A 24560-nucleotide genomic window follows, 5' to 3' on the forward strand; every position below is an offset into this window, starting at 1 on the left:
CACTTCTCTCTCTCTCCCTCGTCGGAGCATTTACACACAAACTTGACTGAGTGTGTGTCGGGGACGCATCTCTCTCTCTCTCTCTCTCTCTCTCTCTCTCTCTCTCTCTCTCTCTCTCTCTCTCTCTCTCTCTCTCTCTCTCTCTCTCTCTCTCTCTCTCTCTCTCTGATGTCTAGTCCTCTATTCAGTGTGTGTGTGTGTGAGAGAGAGAGAGAGAGAGAGGCATCTGGGGCAGCTGTCCATGGTGCTGAAAGCTAACTCAGAGACCGCAGTGATAATGTGCAGCATATATTTGCAAGTGACTGAGAGGGTGGCCAGGACTGTGTTAGTCTCGAGCCCTTATGCTTCTTAATGTTAAATGAATGTGGCTAGCTAGCTAACAAACAACATAATATTAGTTTAATAATACACGTTAGATAATACATGTTAGTTTGTTTAATACTTACTCGCACATCCACAAATAGTCGGTCTCTGTCTCATTCTCTTCTCTTTTTTGTTTGTTCATGGTTTGGTTCACCCGGTCTTTTCACAATATTCCACCACATTGTAACGTTAGCTAACTGTCTGTAAAGTAAACTATGGATGAGTCGGTCGCACTAACCAGTTGAGCTATTAACGTTAACAGTGTTCGTTCAGCTGTCCATGTCACACACGGAGGCAACACGACGCACGCGATAGGGCGAAGTGGATGGGCCAATAAATAAGCACACTGTGCGCACCCAGTACTCGTGGGAGTTGTAGTATTATGTAGTATCACCTGGATTGACTTAATTATTGCCGATGCCTTTTGTAGACTACAACCCGCCGAATTCTACCCGCATTTGGCGGGTGGCGGGTGTTAATGTCAAGCCCTGCTCGTATGTATCACGCTGTATGGGTGACTGTCACTCAAAGCGCTTATGGGTGGAGCCCATCCAATAACAGCCTGAAATCCTGCGGCTGAAAAATTATGCTTTTGAGTACTTGATTAGAAATATAAAACAATGAATAAAAAAAAAGAAGAACTTACAGATGTCTTCCATAGACTCACATGAATTGTGTAAAGTTGCCCAAATAGTGCAAGGAATAGCCATGCATGTCCCCTTTAAGATTGAGGCGATACAACACCTGAACGTGAAGAATGAGCTGAAAACAGCGGATTAAAGGGAAAACTGGTTTAACACTAAATAAGGTCTTTTGATTTACTTGTTTGTTGAGTTACGTTAAACACCTTTAAATCATGGAACTGATTGGGTCTTTTAAAGTTTTGTTTACACAGTACAAAACACAATGCATAACACACAGCTTGGTGTGGGAGAGATGTTCAGCATTCAAAGCATTTCACCTAGTGAGTTATACAAACATCTAGTGTCTGCTCTCCTCTTCCTCTCTTTCTCCCTCCCTTTCTCTCTCCCCCTTTCTCTCTCTCCCTTCCCCCTTCTCTCTCCCCCCTCTCCCTTTACCTCTCTCTGTCTCTCTCTCCCCCCTCTCCCTCTCTCACTCCCTCCCTACTGCTCTATCTCCCGCCTCTCTTTCCCCCTTTCTCTCCCCTCTCTGTCTCCCCCTCTCTTTCTCCATCTACCTCTCTCTCTCTCTCTCTCTCCCTCTCCCTCTACCTCTCTGTCTCTCTCCCCCCCTCTCTCCATATCTCTATCTCTTTCTCGCTCTCCCTCCCCCCTCCCCCCTCTCTCTGTCTCCCCCTATCTCCCTCCCCCCCTCTCTCCCTCCCCCTCCCCCCTCTATCTGTCTCCCCCTCTCTCTCCCTCCCCCTCTCTCTGTCTCCCCCTCTCTCCCTCTCCCCCCTCCCCCCTCTCTCTCCCTCCCTCCATCCTTCCCAGCTGGAGATCTTCCACTCCGTGATGTTCCGTAACTACCAGAGGAAGACGGACATGGACGAGCCCCCGCACTTGGACTACGGCTCGGGGGGAGAGGAGGACGGCGGGGGGAGGAAGAACGAGAAGAGGAGGGCGAAGGACCCCCAGTACGCCATCATGGAGGACAAGTACTACAAGTACGGCATCAAGCCCGAGTGGATGATGATCCACCGCATCATAAACCACAGGTGAGAGGGGTGTGTGTGTGTGTGTGTGTGTGTGTGTGTGTGTGTGTGTGTGTATGTGAGTGGGCAGGACCATGTGCAGAATAACTACCTTTGAAATAATGGACTGTCCAAAACGTCGGGTTATAAGACGAAAGTTTCTATATATAGAAGTTAACCGGTTCAGTCGGCAACTTCAATCGTTATAATCGGACACAGCTGGTTACTAGGTTACTAGGCGCTAGGCATTCTGGTGCTGAAGCAGTGAAGAGGTGCTGCAGCGGTGAATGGGTGCAGATGGCTGGTCTCTCTAAGAGAAGGGCCCCCAGATGGCTGGTCTCTCTAAGAGAAGGGCCCCCAGATGGCTGGTCTCTCTAAGAGAAAGGCCCCCAGATGGCTGGTCTCTCTAAGAGAAGGGCCCCCAGATGGCTGGTCTCTCTAAGAGAAAGGCCCCCAGATGGCTGGTCTCTCTAAGAGAAGGGCCCCCATATGGCTGGTCTCTCTAAGAGAAAGGCCCCCAGATTGCTGGTCTCTCTAATAGGCCTTTTTTTGTTTTTCATTGCGAACCGTGACATCATTAGTGGGCGTGTCATATTCTAGGCTGTCAAGACAAGTGAAAACAGCGAACAGCAGAGGTTCGGCATTGCACTCAATCGATCCATTCAACAGGAAGTGATTTGCGACTGAAAATGAGAAAATGAGATTAGATTCAAATGTATTGTTATTATACAGCACAAGTACAATACACCATCCAACCAGAGTGGATAAATAAATGCTCCAGAAATAAATATGCGTGGAGAAAGGCTTAGTGAGCCTCAGCGCGTGAGCACACACACACACACACACACACACACACACACACACACACACACACACACACACACACACACACACACACACACACACACACACACACACACACACACACACACACACACACACACACACACACACACACACACACTGTATACATGCTAAATTAATCGTTCCAGCAAAGTAGGCTTCTATTATTCTAATGGCTTGTTTTATTGGGTATCATAGTAGTATGTCCTACTGTAGAACATGACATATTAGCATGACATCTCATTTATTAATGCCAATACTGAACGACTACGCAATTGGCTCTTGACAAGTGTAAAGTATGGATTAGACGGTCACAGTCAACGTCGGACCCTTTAGCTCAATTGGTTAGTGCGGCTGCCTGTGTATCCTTTTTTTTCTTCTACTTTTTCCCCCAATTTTTATTTTTTTGTATTTTCTTTTTTTATTATTTTTTTTAAACAAACACATAAACAAACATGACAACACACGATAAGATATACAAGCATTAGTTGACAGTGCACATCCAATGAAATCACATTTTAGTTAATTGTCTAATATAGGATATACCCTTAATACCTGTTATCTAAAAACCTACACACATATGCTCTAGCTCGTACCCAGAACAGAGTGGCTTTTATGACACTTGATGGGTGTTTAGCTGGGGTGAAGGGGGTAGAAAAAATTCTTATTGGGGACTGGAACACGGATATGCTGCGTAAAGCAGCACCCGTCTTCAAGGCCTTCAGTAGGTTTTCTGATCTGCACGGTTTCAGCCAGCTAATCACCCAACCCACAAGGGTATGCGATTCGACACAAACCACCATTGACCTCATTTTGACCTCTGACAAGTCAATGATCTCCAATAAAGGGGTGATAGCATGCGGGTTAAGTGATCATTATATGATTTTCTGTACCCGCAAAAAGCTAAAACAGAAGGCCGGCTGTCACAAAACAGTCACATCTAGAGACCTCAAAACTTACTCTAGAGAGGCCTTTAACCTAGAACTGGGGAGCTTGGACTGGTCAGATGAACTCAGTGGTACACAGGTTGAAGAAACATGGCTTGGATTCAAAACCAAATTCACAGCAATACTCAACAACATGGCACCCATAAGAACCACCAGGGTTAAAAATCGCGCTGAGGCATGGATGCACACTGAAATACTGGCCGCTATGAAAACCAGAGACAAAAAATGCTCTGAACTTCATAAAAGTCAGACAAAGCTTTCCAATAGCTCAAACAGTGAACTCCAAGCCCACGTGGTTGAACTAAAAATCCAAAGAAACAGACTAAGAAATGACGTAAACACCATGATCAGAACCGCAAAAAGAAATTTCATCAACGACAAAACTGAGGAAAACAAAAACAAACCCCGCGAACTTTGGAAATTACTCAATAATCAACTAGGCTGCAGTAAAAAACTTAAAACCAGATTCTCAAACATAAACATAAAGACGGACAACACGCTCATCACAGACAAGCTGGATGTAGCCAATTACTTAAACATCTTCTTCACAAACATAGCCACAACACTGGTAAACAAACTACCCTCCCACTCAGGGCATTATGGGGTAGAACACATAGTAGCATACTACAAAAACCTAGGGGTCCACAAAGACGACTTCAAACTTGAAATGGTAACAACCGATGAGGTACTCAAAAAATTGAGCGCCCTCCAACCTAACAAGGCCACTGGCCATGACAACATCCCCTCCAAATTCCTCAGAGACGCAGCAGCCGCCATCACCCCAGTCATCACACACATAATAAACCTCTCTATAAAACAGGGGCACGTCCCCAAGGACTTCAAAATTGCGAGAGTGACCCCTCTGCACAAAAAGGGCAGCAAATTAGACCCAGGCAACTACCGCCCTGTTTCTATTCTTACCTCCATCTCGAAAGTCATGGAGAAAATAGTCTACGAACAGGTCGAAAAGTACCTGGCGGAAAAAAATCTAATCTACGAATTCCAATCTGGCTTCAGAACGTCCCACTCCACTGACACATGCCTCCTCTATTTGAACGACCACATCAAACAAGAGGTGGACGCGGGCAAATACTGCGGCATGGTCATGCTGGACCTACAAAAGGCCTTCGACACTGTCAATCACTCCATTCTAATGGACAAGCTAAAGGCAATTGGTTTTGATAGCTTATCAGTGAGCTGGATGCAATCCTACCTGGAGGGGAGAGAACAGATGGTAGAGGTAAACGGTACTCTATCCCCCCCCCTCACAGTGAGCTGTGGTGTTCCACAAGGAAGCATACTAGGACCGCTACTCTTCCTAATTTATGCAAATGACATGTCGTCCGCCTGTGACTGCAACTTGTTCCTGTTTGCGGATGACTCAGCCCTGCTGGTCTCTGACAAGAACAAATTGCAGGTTGAAAAAACCCTCAGCACGGAACTAGGCAGAATCTGCATATGGCTCGCTGATAACAAACTATCATTACACATGGGCAAAACAGAGTCCATTCTCTTCGGTTCAAATAACAAACTCAGCAAGACCGACGGCTTCTCAGTTACAGTGGGTGACAATATTGTCACAAGGAAAGACGAAATTACCTACCTGGGTTCCATCCTAGAGGCAAATCTTTCCTGTGACAAAATGGCATCCAATGTAATAAAAAAAGTCAACCAACGAACTAGATTCTTGTACCGGATCTCCTCTCTGGTAAACAAGAATACCCTGAAGACTCTGGCAGGAGCACTCATTCAAGGGTACTATGACTATGCGTGCACCTCATGGTACCAAAGCACCTCAAAGGCGCTTAAAACAAAATTACAAACATCACAAAACAAACTGGTCAGACTACTACTTGACCTGAACCCCAGAACCCACCTCACCCCTGCCCACTTTGACAACCTAGGATGGCTTAGAGTAGACGACAGAGTACAGCAACTTGCAATGGGCCTGGTCTTCAAGATACACTATACGACCGGGGTGCCCATGTACATGTCAAAATACTTCCCAAAAATCAGTGAATGCCACAACCACTACACCAGAGGAAGCTCAACAAATCATGTTAAACCCAGATTCGGCTCAAACAAGGGACTAAACACGTTTAGCAATTATGCCACAACAATGTGGAACGCCCTACCCAAAGCTGTAAAGGAATGTGAATCCCTGCCCACATTCAAAACCGCTCTTAAAGAGCACCTACGGGAGGCTGCAATTCGAAACTGGCCACCGTAAATGCCCAAAACCCCCACCACCTCCTAATAGACAGTCTCCTCCCCACCGCATGTATATATTCCCTCCCCGCCGTATGTATATTTCCCTCCCACCCACCCACCCCCTCCTAATGTACAGTCCCCTCCCCATCATATGTATATACTCTGTCAGGATCTAGGGGTAACAGTACTTTATATTTGAATACCGCTTATGTCACAAATGTATCGGTACTAAATACCTATATGTCCCTATGCCATAAATGTCATGTATGTTGTGTATGTCATAAATGTCTATATGAAATGAAAATGGGGGACCCTGATGGAAACAAGACAAACGTCTTTCTCAGGTCTGCATCCCCTTAACAATTGTATGTATTGAGCCGTACTGTATTGTACCCATTCTGCAATCTGTTAAATAAAGTTTTCATTCATTCATTCATTCACCCCCCCCCCCTCCCGGACCCCCCATTGGATAATCTATCCATTTTCCCTCGCTCCTAACCAGACATTACCATTATATGCTAGCTTTTATTTTCTCCACCACTTCTAACCACAATGTCATTTTGGATTCATTGAGACCCAAAATTCTTGCTGTAGATATTTCTTGATAGATCACATCGAGATATGTAATAATCCAGACCTTTCGGCACATTTTTTCCGGTTGGAACCATCGTGATGCTATCAGCTTTTTAGCCACTGTGATACCCGATAAAACCAATCTCTTTAGCTGTGGATGTACTGCACACTCAAAAACATCATTCAGCGGGGGGGGGCAGGTGGCGCACGGAGGCTACGTTCGTCACCAACACCGGGAGACACTGGATTCGCCTGTTCGAATCCAGCTCCCGGCGTTGCTATCAGCTTGGCTGGCCTCTCACACTGATACAATTGGCTGTATCGGGGTGGGAAAGCTGAAGGGTGGGTCCTGTGCGTTGTGGACAGCGACCCCTACAGTTCGGTCGGGGCGCCTGCTCAGCAAGGGTTGGAACTAAGGAGAGATAGTGTGGCCTCCCACACGCTACACTCTCCCCGGTGAGAACCTGCGCGGCCAGGTTGGCCTGCCCCAGGCTGCACATGCGTCGGAGGAAAGCATGTGACAGTCTCCGGTCTCCCGGACCAACAGTAGGGGAAAGTACGCAACAACCAGGAAGGGTGGGATGGGCGAAAAATCGGGAAAAAGGAGGGGAAGAAAGATATATATTAAAAAAAAAAACACACACATCATTCAGCAGTAATACAGAGGGGTGTACAGGTATATTCCAAGTTAAGAGATTTGATAATTGCTGGGTCACCTCTTTCCAGAATATCTTAACTGGTGGGCAGTCCCAGTACATGTGCATAAATGTCCCCTCGTCCCCATTTGTACATAAGGAGCATTTGGAGTCTTGTATAAGACCCATTTTTTCAGTCTTATAGGAGTCAAGTATGTCCTGTGAATATAGTTAAGATTGATTTGTTGATGGTCCGGGTTCCTTGATGTGAGTCGAACATTTGCCCAGGCTTCTTGCCAATCAAAATCACTTTCCAGGTCTGGTATATCCCTCCTCCAGACGGAGTCTAGGTGGAGGGTTTCATACGAGGACGTTAGTAATTGATGATAAAAATCTGAAACAAAACCTCTCGATGTCTCTCTTTCATAGAAGAATTTGTGGTATCTGTGGTGTTCAATTGGTTTCTTTAATGGAACACCTTGAGTCTTCAAACATAACAATAACTGTATGTAAAAAAGATGTGTGGACTTGGTGAGATTAAATTTGTTCCGTATTTCTTCATAACTACAAAAACCCTGTTTGTTAAAAACATCCCCTAATGAGTGTATGCCTTGCTTTTCCCATATAGGGAATCTTATGGGTCGTTTTCCAATCAAGAGTGCATTGTTATTGAATAAGGGAGTATGATTGTGCCATTTATGTGAGTTAGGAATTTTTTTTGTGTTTCACGCCATATCCGGATCGCATGAGTAATTATGGGGCCAAATTTCCGTTCGCAATGCTTAATTGATAGTTTAGTGTATGCTATGTCCTTCAGTCTATGTGGGGCTACTATGTTCTCTTCTAATTTTCTCCAGGATACTAATGCTTGGGGATCAAACCATGTTGTCAATGATCTTAAAGTGTACGCCTTAAAATAGTGGAAAAGATCTGGAAATGCCATGCCACCATCTGCTTTATTTCTCTGTGCGGTGGATCTTTTTATACGTGGTGGTTTGTTATTCCAAATAAATTTGTATGTGGAGGAGTGTAATTTTTTCCAGTAACCCTCTGGAGGGGGTAACGGTAGCATTGAGCTGAAGAAGTTGATTCTAGGTAGTACGTCCATCTTAACTATTGATATCCGTGCCTGTACTGAGTTTTTAAGTTTTGCCCACCTATCAAGGTCGTCTTTGATTTTGTTTTGGATTTTTGTGTAATTGTGCTTCACCGTTTGTCTTATGGTGGGGAATATTTCCACTCCCAAACATCTAAAATGTTTTACCATAGGTATCTCTCCTGGGAGGGTTATATCTTTTTTTGCAGGGGCGTTAAGTGGAAGGAAAGCCGACTTCGGCCAATTTATCTTGAATCCCGATAAATCTCCAAAGTTCTCAATCAACTTGAGCAGATGAGGCAGTGTGGTGTTGGGGTTTTGCATGAACAGTATTACGTCGTCCGCATATAAACTAATTTTATGTTGTGTGCCCTTGATTACGATTGGTTCTATGGATTGGGATTGTCTTATATATTGTGCTAAAGGTTCTAATGATAGATCGAATAATCCGGGACTAAGAGGGCAACCCTGTTTAGCTGAGCGTGATACCGGAAAGATTCCGGAGGTGATTATACCTGTTGTAATCATGGCCGATGGGTCTTTGTATACTACTTTAATCATATCAATGAAACCTTTACCTAACCCCATCTTCTCTAATACTGCCCATAGATACGACCATTCCAGCCTGTCAAAAGGTTTCATTGCATCCAGGGACAGCATCGCCTTAGGTATGGTGTCGTCCTTGTCGGCATCTAGTACGTGCAGTAATCGTCTTATGTTATCAGTGATCAGGCGGCCTCTTATGAAGCCAGTTTGGTCCGGATGAACTAAAGACGTCATATGCTTTTGTAATCTGATGGCTAATACCTTAGAGTACAGTTTGATATCGGTTCCGAGGAGGCTTAAGGGTCTGTAACTACCACACTCGGTGGGGTCTTTGTCTTTTTTGAGAAGGACTGTTATGAGTGCAATATTGTCGTTCTTATGGAAGTTCCCCTCCTTGACTGAGTATAAGATCATATTTAGTAATAAGGGTCCAATTATGTCCCAACAAGAGAGGTACATTTCTGGTGGGATACCGTCTCTTCCAGGAGCCTTACCACTTTGCATTTCGGATATGGCCTTCTTGAGTTCCTCTAGTGTGATCGGTGTTTTTAACTGTTTAGCGTCATCCTCTGAAAGTTTAGGGAGAATAATTTGATTAAGATATGTGTCCATTTTGTTTTGATCGAAGGTCGTTTCTGATTTATATAAGTTGGAGTAGAATTCTTTGAATGTCACGTTTATTTTTTCAGGGTCTGTAACAAGTACTTGTTGTGCTCTAATGGTAGGTATATCTGCAAATTTTGCATTAATTCTTAATCGCATGGCTAATAGGTGACTAGGTTTAGAACCTTGGGAGTACTGCTGTTGTCTTGTGCTACGTATTTGTATTTCCGATTGTTGTCTGTATATGGCATTGATCTCTTTTTTTAGTACATTAACTTGATTTTCTAGTCGAGTTGAGTTGTTGTATTGTAAAGAATTAAATAACGTTGAGTAAAGCGTTTCCAGTTCAGCCATTTTTGTGCATCGATTCTTGCGCATTTTGGAGGAAAAGCTATCAGTGAAATCCTTGATCATTCCCTTTACCGACATCCATATTATTCTGGGGTCCTGCACCGAGTTTGCATTCTCCCGTAGGAATACTGTAAGAGCTTCTTTGAGTTGTGTAATGAATTCCTTGTTATTAAGCAGCATCGAGTTAAATCGCCATCTTGGGGCTCGGGAAGATAGTATACCAAATGTTCCTTTTAGGAGTAAATAACAGTGATCTGATAATGCATTGGGTATCATTTCCACTTCATAGTTATCAAATAGTCTCGGGGATGCAAAGACATAATCTATTCTGGATAATGTGTTATGTCTCGCAGATCGACAAGAGTACTTTCGGGTCGTGGGGTTAAGTGATCGCCATAAGTAATTTACACCTGTAATCTTCGATCAATCCTTTAATGCATTAGATGAATTCTTTTGTTCGCTGGAAAAGGCGAGGTAAGATTTGTCCATCCTTGGATTCCAAATGGCATTAAAATCCGCACCTATTATAAATGAGTAATCGGGAAGGTCTAACATTGCTTTGGTTAGTGTAGTGAAGAAACCCACTTCGTACAAATTTGGGGCGTATACCGCTACCAACGCTATTTTCCTGTTCTTGTGTACAATCTTAGCTATAGTTATCCGACCATCTACATCAGACCATACTCCCTTTAATTCAATATTCAACTTCCGTCTAACGACTATGGCTACACCCGAGTTCTCGTACCAAAAGAAGAGTGACTAATGTTATGATATGTGTTGTCCGCTAACGTATCTATGTCTTTCTCTAGAATGTGCGTTTCGCTTAGCAGAGCCACGTCCACCTGTTCTTTTTTCATCAGTGTGAGCACGCTTTTGCGTTTGTGTTGGTTATTTATTCCCCCAGTGTTCCAGATCATTATATTCAAACTAACCATAATCTTCTATACATGTTGTTGTGTAGTTGTTGGTAATGCTTCTGGAGTGCGAGGCTACAATAGATATACATCCAACTAGTGAGGTCCCGTTGAGAGCCGAGCTTAAAAACATACATATATACAAATAAAAATCCCCTTTCCCCCCCTCCCACCGAGAGTCGTACAGGATTGTGTCCCATAGACACATCCTACGCGTATGACTCCCTCCCTTAGGCCACCGGATTACCCAAATTGAGCTTTGTAATCCTACTCTTCCTATGCTAATTGCCATAGGATCTAAAACTTTCATTCTAATTCAATAGAATGTCGCTTTTGGTCTTGCGCCTTCCCATTAACACTTTGGCTGCCGGAAAACGCCTAAACACGTCATTCCCGGCCATGCTCAAGTTGCCGAAGACGCCTTACAGCGTCTTTAATATCAATATTTCAAAAATCTGGGATCGGATTCATATTTCCCCTCCGCTGGCCTGAGATCCACCAGGAGGACCCACTGAGCTCTCTGGCGGTTCAGGAGCGCCATCTGGTGGCCGATCGGCGCAATCGCTTAACAGGAAGTGCCGTAGAAGTTGTGCTGGTCGGCCGTATTACTTCCGGGCACTCGCTATAGGTCCCGAGGCTTGATCTCGACACACTACATAGCGATCGATTGCCAATAACTCGATAAACAACATGATTTGGACGTATATACCATTATACAAGCTGGAGATGGACCGGGTAAATCGACATCCCATAATGGTAAAATTTCTACTCTACGATGATCGCCCAACGGCGCGCGGAGACTGGGGTGAGTTTTAGCGTGTAAAATTACCGTCTTCGATACTAACTGCTATTATCAACATTTGACCCACATTAGATGATTGGTATAACGCTGCCCACGGAATTATAAACGCCCCCTAGCCCATCCGGTCAACATCAGATGACGTGTAGTAACTTCTAGAAGTACGTCTAGTTGGAATTTTTTATATCGCGCTGATTGCCATAAAACTGTATTGCATCATCAATATAATGTATTTGGGGCTATAGATCACGTTCTGGAGAAAGCTGCAGAAAGAGATGAAAACATACTTATACATTAGACCATACTTTACTATGAATATGTGAATGAAAAAGTTTAACGTTGCTACACAATGAACAATACATATAGGACTTTGAATGGGCCCTAATAATGGCAATGTGGCAATAGAATTTAAAAAGTTATAGCCCTGCAAAGAAGGGGACTTTCTCTATAGACAAATAGAGCCGGCAACCTACGGTTGATAATGAATTTAACCCATGGCAGCCAAAGTGTTAATGTACTAACAATAGTGTGAAAAATGAAAAATATACCTTCATTGATATATTCATTTGAACCTTCTACTAACTTATGTAGGAAACATCAGAAAAAAGGAAAAGAGTGGAGATAAATACTAACACCTTAAAATGAAAAGAAATAACAATAAAAGATAAAAATAAAAAAAGGAGTGAGAACTAAAATAAAACTCATCAGAGAAAAACAGAGAAAATAAAATTGAGTAAAGAGAAAAAAGAGAAAAACAGAGACTTTTAGAGCTACATTGTGCAAATCTCTAAATCAGTGGAGTAATTATTTAAAATATTAGAATAACCTTGTCGTGCTTATACATTTAGATGTGGCTAATGTCTTTTTTTTTTTTTTTTTTTTAGCCTTATTAAAGCCTAATTAAACTTCAGTCCTTGGATCCTATGCTTATTCACACCGGATGTTAATGTTAAATTTACAGGCCTTCGTTGAAGGGGTGCATTATATTCTAGAAGGTTGTAGAATACCCTAGTAAATATGTAAACACTGCTGTTATGTTCCAGAATGATCTTCCTACCCAGGGGTCATGACCTACTAGTATTTTCCGGGATATTCCTTTGTGTCCCTGAGCAGTCGAGAGAGGAGCCCAGAATGTTCCAGAATGTTCATAATGTCAATGTTGGATTATTGTCTCCACAGAGACCAGAAGACTGTAAATATAATGCCTTACGAGCTGTAACTGAGGGGTACAATTCCCTGACTGTATTGTTAGATATGATATTTAATACCACTACCTCATGTACTTTAACTTCTGGCCACCCAGTACAAGATATAAGTATGATGAACACTTTCCCACCTGATGAAACGAACCAACACAAATGTACCAAATCGAAGGTTTAATACAGCAAAGGGTGTATACAACGATCACTTAATTACATTTATGATTTGAAATATGGAATATGCACTTTTATGGCAAATGAGTATTCGTAGGTAAATCAACATTGAATGTCCAATCTCTGGTTGCGCAGGGAGTAAGTATACAACCTGGAATATTTAGGAAACGATAGCGATGGTACTTAGATGATTATAGCTGGATACACTAAGGGGGGGGGGGGGGGTCCCGCTGGTTGTAATACAGTAGGAGGGGGGGGTTAGAGAAGCCGCTGGCGGTATCCCATCTGGCCGACGGTGTCTTGGGAGAATCCAAAGTCTTGGACACGGTGCCCACAGAACCTCGGGCCGCAGACGAATACAGCTGGACCCTCTGTGGAACGGTATCTGCCGGTCCACAACGGAGAGACGTGAGGCGACCTCACGTGTAGAGCGCCGTCTCACCTGAAGTCCTCTCCGGGGGGTAATTCCAACACTCAGCAGTGTTGGCCTTTATCCATGGAATAATCAAAGCACACAAAGCATAATCCAAGCCGTGGAAGGCTCGCCGTCGTCTGGGTAGAGTAATCCAATATACAGGTCCAGTCGCTCTTGGCCCAGAGCTCCTCGGATGCAATCACCACTAGGGGTCTGACCAGCCTGGTTAAGCGTCCAGATAACGTCAGGAACGATGGGGGTACTGATAACTGTAGAACTCTAACCGAACGATGCACCATACATAAATAGACTACTATTAGCTTAATAGAATACGTCCAACTCGACGGTATGGTGCCAAACTATGACCATTCAACTATTAATCTACACGATATCTCAATGCCTATTCTGGGCCAAGTAGGCCATTCCCCGGGTGATGACGTCAGCTGGGTTGTGTTTGGTATCCACATACCTCCAGCTTGCTTCTCCTGTTAATTCTTGAATCTCGGTGACTCTGACTCCCACGAAGACTTTGTATCTGCATGAATCAGACTTAATCCATGTGAGTACTGTCGTGTAATCTGACCACAAGATTGTTCTATGCACCGGAATGGTGAGTTCACGTTGGATTAACGTGGCTAGATGCGCTCCTGCGAGGGCTGCGCAGAGCTCTAGACGTGGGATAGATTGTTGCTTACGTGGGGCTATTCTTGAGCGGGCCAGTATGAAAGCAGTGTGTATCTTTCCTCCCATCTCTTGGGCACGCAAATAGGCCACCGATCCGTAGGCTACTTCGGAGGCGTTGCTGAAGACGTGTAGCTCAATCTCGCATGTCTCTGGCCTCACTGTGGATGGGAAGTAGCTGCGGCGTATATTGACACCTGGGAGTGAGCGGAGTTCCGTCTCCCACTCTCTCCATGTTGAGGCAAGGTGTGCGGGTATTGGGTCGTCCCAGCCCTGGTCCTTGTCCCATAGTGCTCGTACAATCATCTTTGCCCTGGTGGTGTAAGGTAGAATACATCCCAACGGGTCATATTGTCTGGCGAGTGTTCTGTACACACTCCGTCTGGTGGTCGGTATCGCCGCCGACCTTCCTTGCTCTGGAGCCAAGGGTTTGTGTCTATAGTGGAGCGAGTCTGTTTTGAAGCGCCAGACTAATCCTAGTGTCATTTCTTGGGCTTCTCCTGGGATTGTCGCCATCCAGGTCTCGCTGCTGGCAGCCTTGTCCGCGGAGGAGAGGCTGCGCAATACTTGCGGGTCGCTGCTGGCCCACTGCCTGAGATCAAAGCCGCCTTTGATTAGGGAGGCGCGTAACTTGATTAGGAGAGCCTCGGCTTCTTCTTGAGTCGAGACGCTTTGTAAACAGTTGTCCACGTAGAAACTGTTCTTCACACTGTGTTGGACCTCTTCATCTGCTGCTGGGTCCTCTGTGACGTGTTTCTGTAGTGCAAATGTAGCACAGCACGGGCTGCATGTGGTTCCGAAGGGGAGTACTTCCCACTGGTAGATGGATGGGTTCTCATCTCCGATCTTCTCTCTCCATAGGAACCGTAGCAGAGGCTTGTCCTCCTCTACTAGTCTCACCTGCAAGAACATCCCTCTGATATCCCCGCTTATAGCCACCTTGTCCTGGCGGAAGCGCAGTAGCACGCCTAGTAGGGAGGGGCCGAGTGTGGGGCCGGGCAAGAGCTCTTTATTCAGATTTTGGGATCCGATCTGGTAGCTGCAGTTAAACACAATGCGATCCTTGCCGTTGTGATGGACCTTGTGATGCGGCACGTACCATGATTCGGTCGTCTGATCGGCCTCTTTAATGTCAATCTTTGTTACGTGTCCCGCTGTGATTAGCTTCTCAATCTCAGCTCGGTACACACTCTCTTGAGCGGGGTCTTTGGCTAGGCGCCGCTCTGTGTTCAGTAGATAGCGCTCCGTGGCGTCTTTCTTTGCGTGAAAGGTGGGCATTCCCTCTCGCCTCAGGAGTGGAGTTGCGTATCTCATCACTCCGCCGACTGTGACTCTCTTTGTCCCCTGCTCGAGTAGGTTGATGGCGTAAATGTCTTCTTTAGAGCGAATGTCTTTCTTTTCGTTCTTAAAGGGCATTGTCTCTAGGGTCCATAGCCTCTCGACATGCTGCAGGAGAGTGGTGTCTTCTTCTGTCGTTCTGGAGTGGAAGCAGCTAGTGGCTGCTGTTCGGTTGAGAGATTTAGCGAGGGGGCCTTGTAATGTCCATCCTAGGCGGGTCTCGACTGCTGCAGGACAGCCTCGGGGGCCTGTATGGACCCGGTCAATCGGGACTATGAGTTCTGCATGGTCGGAGCCTATCAACAGGGTCAGGGTAGCGCCGTCTATGAGTGGGATAGGTAATTGGCGCAGGTGCACATATTTATCCATCAACTTGGTGACAGGGTAGGTGTACTGCGAGAGTCCTATTTCTTGGCTGGTGAAAGCATTTGTGATCTTGTACCGTCGCTCTGGCTGCCCGTTGGCTGCGATAGTGAAGGAGACTTTCTCGCCCTTTATCGTCTTTAAATCTCTTCTTATTGTCCGAATCGTCATTTCGTTCTTGCTCCCCCGCAGTCCCAGCTGGGTCGCAGCGGAGGCGAGCAGAAGGGTCTTCTCTGACCCGTCATCAAGGACGGCGTAAGTGTCCATGACTTTATCTTGGTAGCTCAATGTCACACGGACTACCTTTAAGAGCACTTGAGCTCCGTTGCTGCTGGCGGGGTCAATGTACATGACACTTGCCTTGGTGCCGCTCCGTGGTGCAGGTATAGGCCGTCTTCCGTTACTATCGTGTAGTATATCTAGATGGGCTCCATCGCACCGGCTGCACCTTTTCTTTAGGCGGCATTCGGCTGCCATGTGGGGCCGCGCACATCGATAACAGCGCCGGTTGGACTTTATCCATTGACTCACTTCTTCTGCATTCATCTTTGTGAATGAGTCGCATTGTGACAGCCAGTGTTCTTTCTCACAGTAGGGACACGCTATCTTCCACTTCTCTTTTCTCGAGGGGGTGCTGTGACTCCTACTGCTCGGTACTGACTCTGATTGGTGCATGACAGTCACCGATCTTCTTCCATCATTTATTCTCCTGGGTCCCTCTCTGGAGCTTGGCGTGCTCCGCCCGAAGGTGTCCAGTCGTAAGCTGCTGACCTCTCTCGCCAGGAAGTCGGCCAGATCAAGGAGGGATGGCTCGGGGCCGTCGGGATCTCGGTAGTCCCTCTGCCGCCGAAAGCGCTCCTGTCTTGCGGGTGGCAGCTTCTCCAAAATCCTCTCAACGTTAGAGTTGGCATATAGCTCATGCATGCCCTTCTCCCGTTGCGCTCCCAGCATCCCCACCAGGGACTGCACTTTGATTGACAGGTCGTCTAGTGAGCGATTGTCTGTGGCTGGGGGTAGGCGGTCAATATGCCTTATCTCCTGGATTACGTAATCCCATATACGTCCATATCTCTGATCCAGCGCTGCAAGGGCCGCTGTGTATGGGGTCAAGGAGGTAGCATAGGCTAGCGCTATATTGTGCGCTCGCGGTACTTTCAGGTGCTTCAGTAATATTGCATACTTGTGGCGTTCATCAGCGACATCCACCATCATTGTCTCTAGGCACATCCGGAGCTCCGTGTACTGTGCTCGACTCTCATAGGCGAAGTCTGGGAATGACGGCGTGGCGTTGTATGACGCCGTGGATGGCTGATACATCGGCGAGCGTTGGGGGAGAGACCTCCTGGGCGAGTCCCCTCTTGCGCCTCGCTGTGGGCTGGTACTGGCAGGGTACCATGGCCCGCTGGTCCAGGTACTGTTCTCGGGGCTGGTCGTGCGTCGTGCTCACCCGTGAATAGAGTCGGGGGTCTGTAGCGCAGCGCCGCGGGGGTATAGCCTGGACTGTATGGGACCTCCTGGTCCGGTGGAGTACTGTGCTGTCGTCGGGCTTGGTTCTCCTCTTCTCCCTCTTCTTCCTCTATCAAATCTTCCAGATCCTGTAATCGTTTATTTAGCTTCTCCGCAGTGTATGCCGCTCCTTCCTTGTAGCTGGGTCTCGCTTGGACCGGTATGGGAAGGGGGTCTGCGGGGGGTCTAGACTCGGTCTGTTGGTCAAGTTCAGGGTCGCTTGCTCGTTGCGGTGACGCTGCTCTTGACTGTTGTCTCGACGAGTTCCTTGAGCCCCTGGCGGAGGGAGAGGGAGTTGTCCTTTTGATCAGCTGCTCTATTAGTTGCGCTTGTAGTCTGTCGCGCTCTGCGTCTCTTTGGGCACCGGCAGCGGCGCGCTGGGCGTCGGCGGCGGCGCGCTCTGCTTCTCTTTGGGCACCGGCAGCGGCGCGCTGGGCGTCGGCCCGGTCTCTTGCCATATTCTCTTCCATCTGGAAGCGTCTCATCTCCAGATGTGTGCGCTGTTCTTCGCTCCGTTGCTGTGCTTGGAGGTGTTCGCGCTCGCTGGTCGCCTGTGCTTGGAGACGTTCGCGTTCGGTAGAGGCTGTCAGGCTGACGAGGAACGCCTGTTGTAGTGTCCTCTCCGCTTCGCTGGGGGAAGGCGGTTGTGGAGGTGAGCCGCTCCTGCGTGAGCCGCTCCTGGGGGTACTCGTTGGGGAGTCCTGGAGCTCTAGTTCCTCGGCGCTCTCCTCCTCTTCTTCCGTGCAGAGTTCTCTCTCTGTAGGGTTATCTTCCTCCCGGGGCTGCTCGGGGACTACTTCTTGAGTAGTGGCGGGGGGTAAAGGCATGTCAATTCCCTCCTGGTCCCCACCGTGAGCTTGGTCAGTTACATTAGGACCTACTAGGGCCTCTGTGGTCGGGGAAACCTGCTTGTTAAGGTCAGACATAATTTTACTTTCTACTTTTACCGCGTTTACCGTTTGTCGAAGGCTAGGTAGTTGACTGACAGTGTAAGCCTCTAAGTACTGAGGTGTCTGTCGTCTGCGCCGCGGGCGTTCTAGGTTAGGAGGATCGTTTCGTGGAGTGTTCATCATAGGCCATTTCGATATTAATAACACTATATTAATATTACACTAGTTACCATCCGGCTCGAAGGACCAATTGTAACTGAGGGGTACAATTCCCTGACTGTATTGTTAGATATGATATTTAATACCACTACCTCATGTACTTTAACTTCTGGCCACCCAGTACAAGATATAAGTATGATGAACACTTTCCCACCTGATGAAACGAACCAACACAAATGTACCAAATCGAAGGTTTAATACAGCAAAGGGTGTATACAACGATCACTTAATTACATTTATGATTTGAAATATGGAATATGCACTTTTATGGCAAATGAGTATTCGTAGGTAAATCAACATTGAATGTCCAATCTCTGGTTGCGCAGGGAGTAAGTATACAACCTGGAATATTTAGGAAACGATAGCGATGGTACTTAGATGATTATAGCTGTATACACTAAGGGGGGGGGGGGGGGTCCCGCTGGTTGTAATACAGTAGGAGGGGGGGGTTAGAGAAGCCGCTGGCGGTATCCCATCTGGCCGACGGTGTCTTGGGAGAATCCAAAGTCTTGGACACGGTGCCCACAGAACCTCGGGCCGCAGACGAATACAGCTGGACCCTCTGTGGAACGGTATCTGCCGGTCCACAACGGAGAGACGTGAGGCGACCTCACGTGTAGAGCGCCGTCTCACCTGAAGTCCTCTCCGGGGGGTAATTCCAACACTCAGCAGTGTTGGCCTTTATCCATGGAATAATCAAAGCACACAAAGCATAATCCAAGCCGTGGAAGGCTCGCCGTCGTCTGGGTAGAGTAATCCAATATACAGGTCCAGTCGCTCTTGGCCCGGAGCTCCTCGGATGCAATCACCACTAGGGGTCTGACCAGCCTGGTTAAGCGTCCAGATAACGTCAGGAACGATGGGGGTACTGATAACTGTAGAACTCTAACCGAACGATGCACCATACATAAATAGACTACTATTAGCTTAATAGAATACGTCCAACTCGACGGTATGGTGCCAAACTATGACCATTCAACTATTAATCTACACGATATCTCAATGCCTATTCTGGGCCAAGTAGGCCTTACTACACCGCACGTGCGTCGTGGGGAGGCTTTTGCGTCTGTCACTCTGTTGGAGGGTAAAGAACTGGACTAAAAGGAAAGTTCTACTTTACTGGCGCCATATATATATGTGCTATGAACAAATAGTACCATTCGTATTTCGCCCGACATATTACTGCGCGGAACCGGGGGTTGCCTCGACATGTTAGGCGGCACGATTGAACTTGGACCTAGGGGTATGGCAACCTGGCGCCAGGTTCTCGTCCAATGGTAGAATGAAACTATTATGGGCTGTTTAGTAGAAACGGGGATATTCAATGCATATTGTACAAGGAATATACAGGGGATATCAAACGATATACAAATACAATTAAATATATATATATAAATAAATATACATATTCGGTTTAATCTGATCCTTCACAACACGAGCCATATTAAACATCTTGTGCCTTATTGTTGCCAGCGTGCATATCATCTGTTACTTTTGTTGAGCCGTGGTAAAGTCATTCTAATAAAATTACTAAAATACAAAGAGAAAAATAGAGATGAATAGGCTTATCTGTTCTGAGCCAGTGTTGCGTCCTGCCCGGGGGGACCAGATCCATGTTGCTTCATGTAATCTTCGGCGGCTTTATATTTTTCTCCCATCCCAATTTCGTATTATCCAATTCTACCCTCCCCTGTCTCGAATGTTGTTAGACCATGCCTCCCACTGGTCGGCTGCAGTGAGGACCAAGTCTTGCATCACGTGTCCCCTCCGGTACACGAGGAGGCAGCTGTCGCATCTTTTCACCTGTACAGCGCGATCTCTCAGCGACGAGGAGTAACGCGTGGGAGGCTCATGCTGCCCCCGTTGCTTACTGATTCTGCTGTACAGGCACACCAACCGACCTGTAGGAGTCGCTGTCCACAATGTCCGATCCCTACCCACCGGCTTTCCCACCCCCTAATACTGCCAATTGTATTAGTATGAACGACCAGCCAAGCCGGAAGCAACGCCGAGAGCTGGGCTCGAACCCAGCATCTCCTGCGTTAGTGGCGAGCGCTTTGCCCACTGCGCCACTTAGCCACCCCTGCCTGTGTATCCTATGGTCACAGGTTCAAATCTCTGGGTTACACAATTTTATTTTTATTTCATTCATTTATGCATTTATTTATTTCTGGAGCATTTATTTATCCACTCTGGTTGGATGGTGTATTGTGCTGTATAATGACAATACATTTGAATCTAATCTCATTCTGAGATCAGTCGCAAATAGTTTCAGCTCTACCTGTTGTGCAATGCCGAACCTTTGAAGCTGTTTTGCACACTGCACATTTTGCCACTGTTGTGTTCATACGGTTGTGTTTGCTTCGGCCTGAGCAACGCCCCCCGTTGATGACGGAGGACGGTGGAACGTTGGTTCTGCTTAAATAGGTGTAAACGCGGGCTGGTTCGCCAGAAAGCACCAAGGTTCAGAGGCTCCAGAACGGAGCCGGAGCTTGAACCGGAGCCCTGCCGGTGTGAAAGCGCCCTCAGAGAAGAACCAAGCAGTTGGCAAGGTGTTGTTCAGTATCCGCTGTGATTGGTAGCCGCTCAGTACGGAGGAGATTCTCCTATTTATATTCACGTGTTTTTATGTCTGTTTCTGTTAGCTTTTCACCTGCTACTGTTATTTTCATCATGTGTTATTATCCTGTTTGTGTTGCAACAATGTGGCCAATCAGGCACTTTTGTAACTAACTGTTGGCTCAGCAACAGTGGCTCAGGAGGTAGAGCAGTCGTCTGGTAATCCGAATGTTCCCGGTTCGATTCCCGCTCCTCCCGGGCAGTGTGTCGAAAGTGTCCTTGAGCAAGCCACTTAACCCCTAATTGCTCCCAGTGAGCAGGTTGGCACCTTGCATGGTCGCCTCCACCGTCGGTGTGTGAATGGGTAAAATGTGAGGAACAATTGTGAAGCGCTTTGGATAAAAGCTGTTCTATAAATGCAGCCATTTACCATTTAACTGTCTCAATATCTGATCATTATTAGTGTTTATGTCATTGGCCTACTTGTATTTATGTGGACATTAATAAATCATTCAAATGTGTGTGTGTGTTTGTGTATGTACAGTATTTGTATGTGTGTATTTATTTGCATGAGCATTGACCTCCAGTGTGTGTGTGTGTGTGTGTGTGTGTGTGTGTGTCTCTCTCTCCAGCCTGGATAAGAAGGGGACTTACCACTACCTGGTCAAGTGGAGAGACTTGACGTACGACCAGTGCACCTGGGAGAGGGATGACCTGGACATCCCTGACTTTGCCCTCCATAAGACCAACTACTGGAAACACAGGTAGAGCTGCTGGGCACGCGTCAGACCCACTGACCCTGCTGTGGAACACCCACACTGGTTACACTGGTTATATTATTATTATTATTATTATTATTATTATTATTATTATTATTATTATTATTATTATTATTATTATTATTATATATATTTTTTTACCTTTTTATTTACCCATTTTACTATGGTTACACTGGTTAGATCACTATGGTTACACTGGTTAGAGCACTATGGTTACACTTAGGGATGTCCGATGTTATCGGTCTACCGATATTATCGGCCGATATCGGCATTAAAATGTGATATCGGAAAATATCAGTATCGTTTTTTACATTACCCAGGCAAGCAAGTAAGAACAAATTCTGATTTTATTTATTGTCAAAAGTATGCATAATGTTGTGTTAATTCCACAACAAGAGATATGTAATGTTAATTACCTGAAATTATTCCATTTTTTGGGAGCGGAAATCCTGCATATATCGGTATCGGTTGATATCGGTTGATATCGGTATCGGAAATTAAGAGTTGGACAATATCGGTATATCGGTATCGGTAAAAAAGCCAATATCGAGCATCCCTAGTTACACTGGTTATATCACTATGGTTACACTGGTTAGATCACTATGGTTACACTGGTTAGATCACTATGGTTACACTGGTTAAATCACTATGGTTACACTGGTTAGAGCACTATGGTTACACTGGTTAAATCACTATGGTTACACTGGTTAGAGCACTATGGTTACACTGTTTAGAGCACTATGGTTACACTGGTTAGATCACTATGGTTACACTGGTTAGATCACTATGGTTACACTGGTTAAATCACTATGGTTACACTGGTTAGAGCACTATGGTTACACTGGTTAGAGCAACAGGGTTACACTGGTTTTGATGGATGGATGGATAGATATAGTCTGACTGACTGACTGACTGACTGACTGACTGACTGACTGACTGACTGACTGACTGACTGACTGACTGACGTGGTGATGGTATTTCTGTGCCAGGGATGAGGTGACGAAGGAGGACCCAGAGAAGTTCAGGAAGATGAAGATGAGGGGCTCCAGGATCCCAGATTGCGACGAGGAGGACGGCTCACGTATCACCGACGTAGGTCATCGTTAGCTCTCCTCTCAGTATCACCACTTCTGATTGGTTCAGTCAGCTGTCTCTCGTAGCTGCTACTAGACCTAGTTTGTTACTTTTCTGGACTCGATTGATGTTGACTAGTCACTAGTCACTGTAGCCAAATGGATTAAACCACAAGCTCAGGGGCGGCCGGGTAGTGCAAAGGACTAAGCGTCTGTCTACCACCACAGAGACAGTGGGATCGAATCCAGCTGTGGTGCTTCCGGGTTGGCCGACCGTCCATACTAACACAATTGGCAGTGTTAGAGGGTGGGAAACCTGGCGAGGGTGGGTCCTGGTCGTTGTAAACAGCGACTCCTACAGTTCGGTCTGGGCGCCTGCACAGCAAGGGAAGGATCTAAGAGAGGTAGTGTGAACCTCCACACGTTACACCCTCTCAGTGAGAGTCCGCGCTGCCAGGTGAAAAGAAGTGGTGGGCTGGGTACACATGTGTCGGAGGAAGCATGTGATAGTCTCCGCCCTCCCGGACCGACGGTAGGGGGTAGAGTGCGCAACGACCAGGAAGGGGATTGGGAATTGGCATAACGACTAACATTGGGATGGGAGAAAAAAATAATAATAATAATAAAATAAAAACACAAGCTCAATGTAATTGAAAGGATTTCAATTAATAATTTATCCTGGTTTACTACTACTACTCCTAATACTCCTACTCCTACTACTACTAATATTTCCTCTCTATCCCTCCTCCCAGCCTACGATAAAGTACGACGAGCAGCCGGACTTTGTGAACACGACAGGCGGTACGCTGCATCTCTACCAGCTGGAGGGCCTGAATTGGCTGAGGTTTTCCTGGGCACAAGGCACAGACACCATCCTGGCAGACGAGATGGGTCTGGGCAAGACCATCCAAACCATCGTTTTCCTCTACTCACTCTTCAAAGAGGTACGCTGGCGACGAGAGCCGAGCTAAATGAATGTGTAGAGACTGAGGGCCGGATTCACTCCGGAGGAGCAGCGCAGGGCAAACCCGGCGAGGTGGTGAGAGAGTTGCCCTGCGGTCGCAGTATGTGCGTCTCATTCCGCTCAATTTAAGGCCTTAAGAGGTATTATAAAGTCTTAAAAAGTATTACATTCATAATTCTTAATTTAAAATTAGAAAGTCTTACATTTAATTTGCACAGGTATTATATGTTTTGGGGGCAGCCCGGCTGTCGAGAGATGAAATAATATTAAATATATCACATGTTTTTATATTCAAGTTGTTGTTTTTTGCGGGGCTACTAAGAGCTTGGTGCGTCTGGCGAGAGCTTGTATGGAACGCGGGAGAATTTAAATTGGCGTGCAAGTGCCACAAGTGCCGCTGTTATTTTTGCTAGTATGGTCGTGAAATTGGTATTACATTTAGCTCTTAAGTGCTATTAAAAAGGTCTTCAAAAGTCTTACATTGAACTTGTTGAAACCTGCAGATACCCTGCAACAGCTAATTACAGTAAGCAATCAGAGCATAGATCCTCCCCTCTGGCTGCATTGTGTGCATGAAGCAAAGGTATAATAGCACACTAGTTGGTCGTGGGAGTGCTTGTGACCATTACAGCAAACAGTTTATATATATATACAGTAACGTATACTGTGAATTTCTCCAGACCACTTTTGGCAGAGCCAAGAGAGACAGACAGACAGACAGACAGACAGACAGACAGAAAGTTAATTTGTCCTCAGGAGGACATTATTTCTACAGTACATAACACAAGTAAGACATACAGAATTATACAAAATACAGGATTTACAGGAACACTTACAGGGGGAGAGCAGAGACAAAGACCAGGAT

General features: G+C 46.1%; 1 protein-coding gene across 1 annotated transcript in view; it reads left to right on the forward strand.

The window, feature by feature from the left end:
- The window catches only part of chd3 (chromodomain helicase DNA binding protein 3), a gene marked incomplete at its 3' end in the record, with an annotated part of 171320 nt that overhangs the window by 43543 nt on the left and 103217 nt on the right, over positions 1-24560 (forward strand). Inside the window, 4 exon segments of the mRNA XM_084313205.1 lie at positions 1818-2041; positions 21512-21643; positions 22648-22750; positions 23484-23675. Of these exon segments, the coding sequence (XP_084169331.1) occupies positions 1818-2041; positions 21512-21643; positions 22648-22750; positions 23484-23675 (651 nt within the window).

The sequence above is a fragment of the Notolepis coatsorum genome, assembly GCF_963971535.1.
Source record: "Notolepis coatsorum genome assembly, chromosome: 4".
NCBI lineage: Eukaryota > Metazoa > Chordata > Actinopteri > Aulopiformes > Paralepididae > Notolepis > Notolepis coatsorum.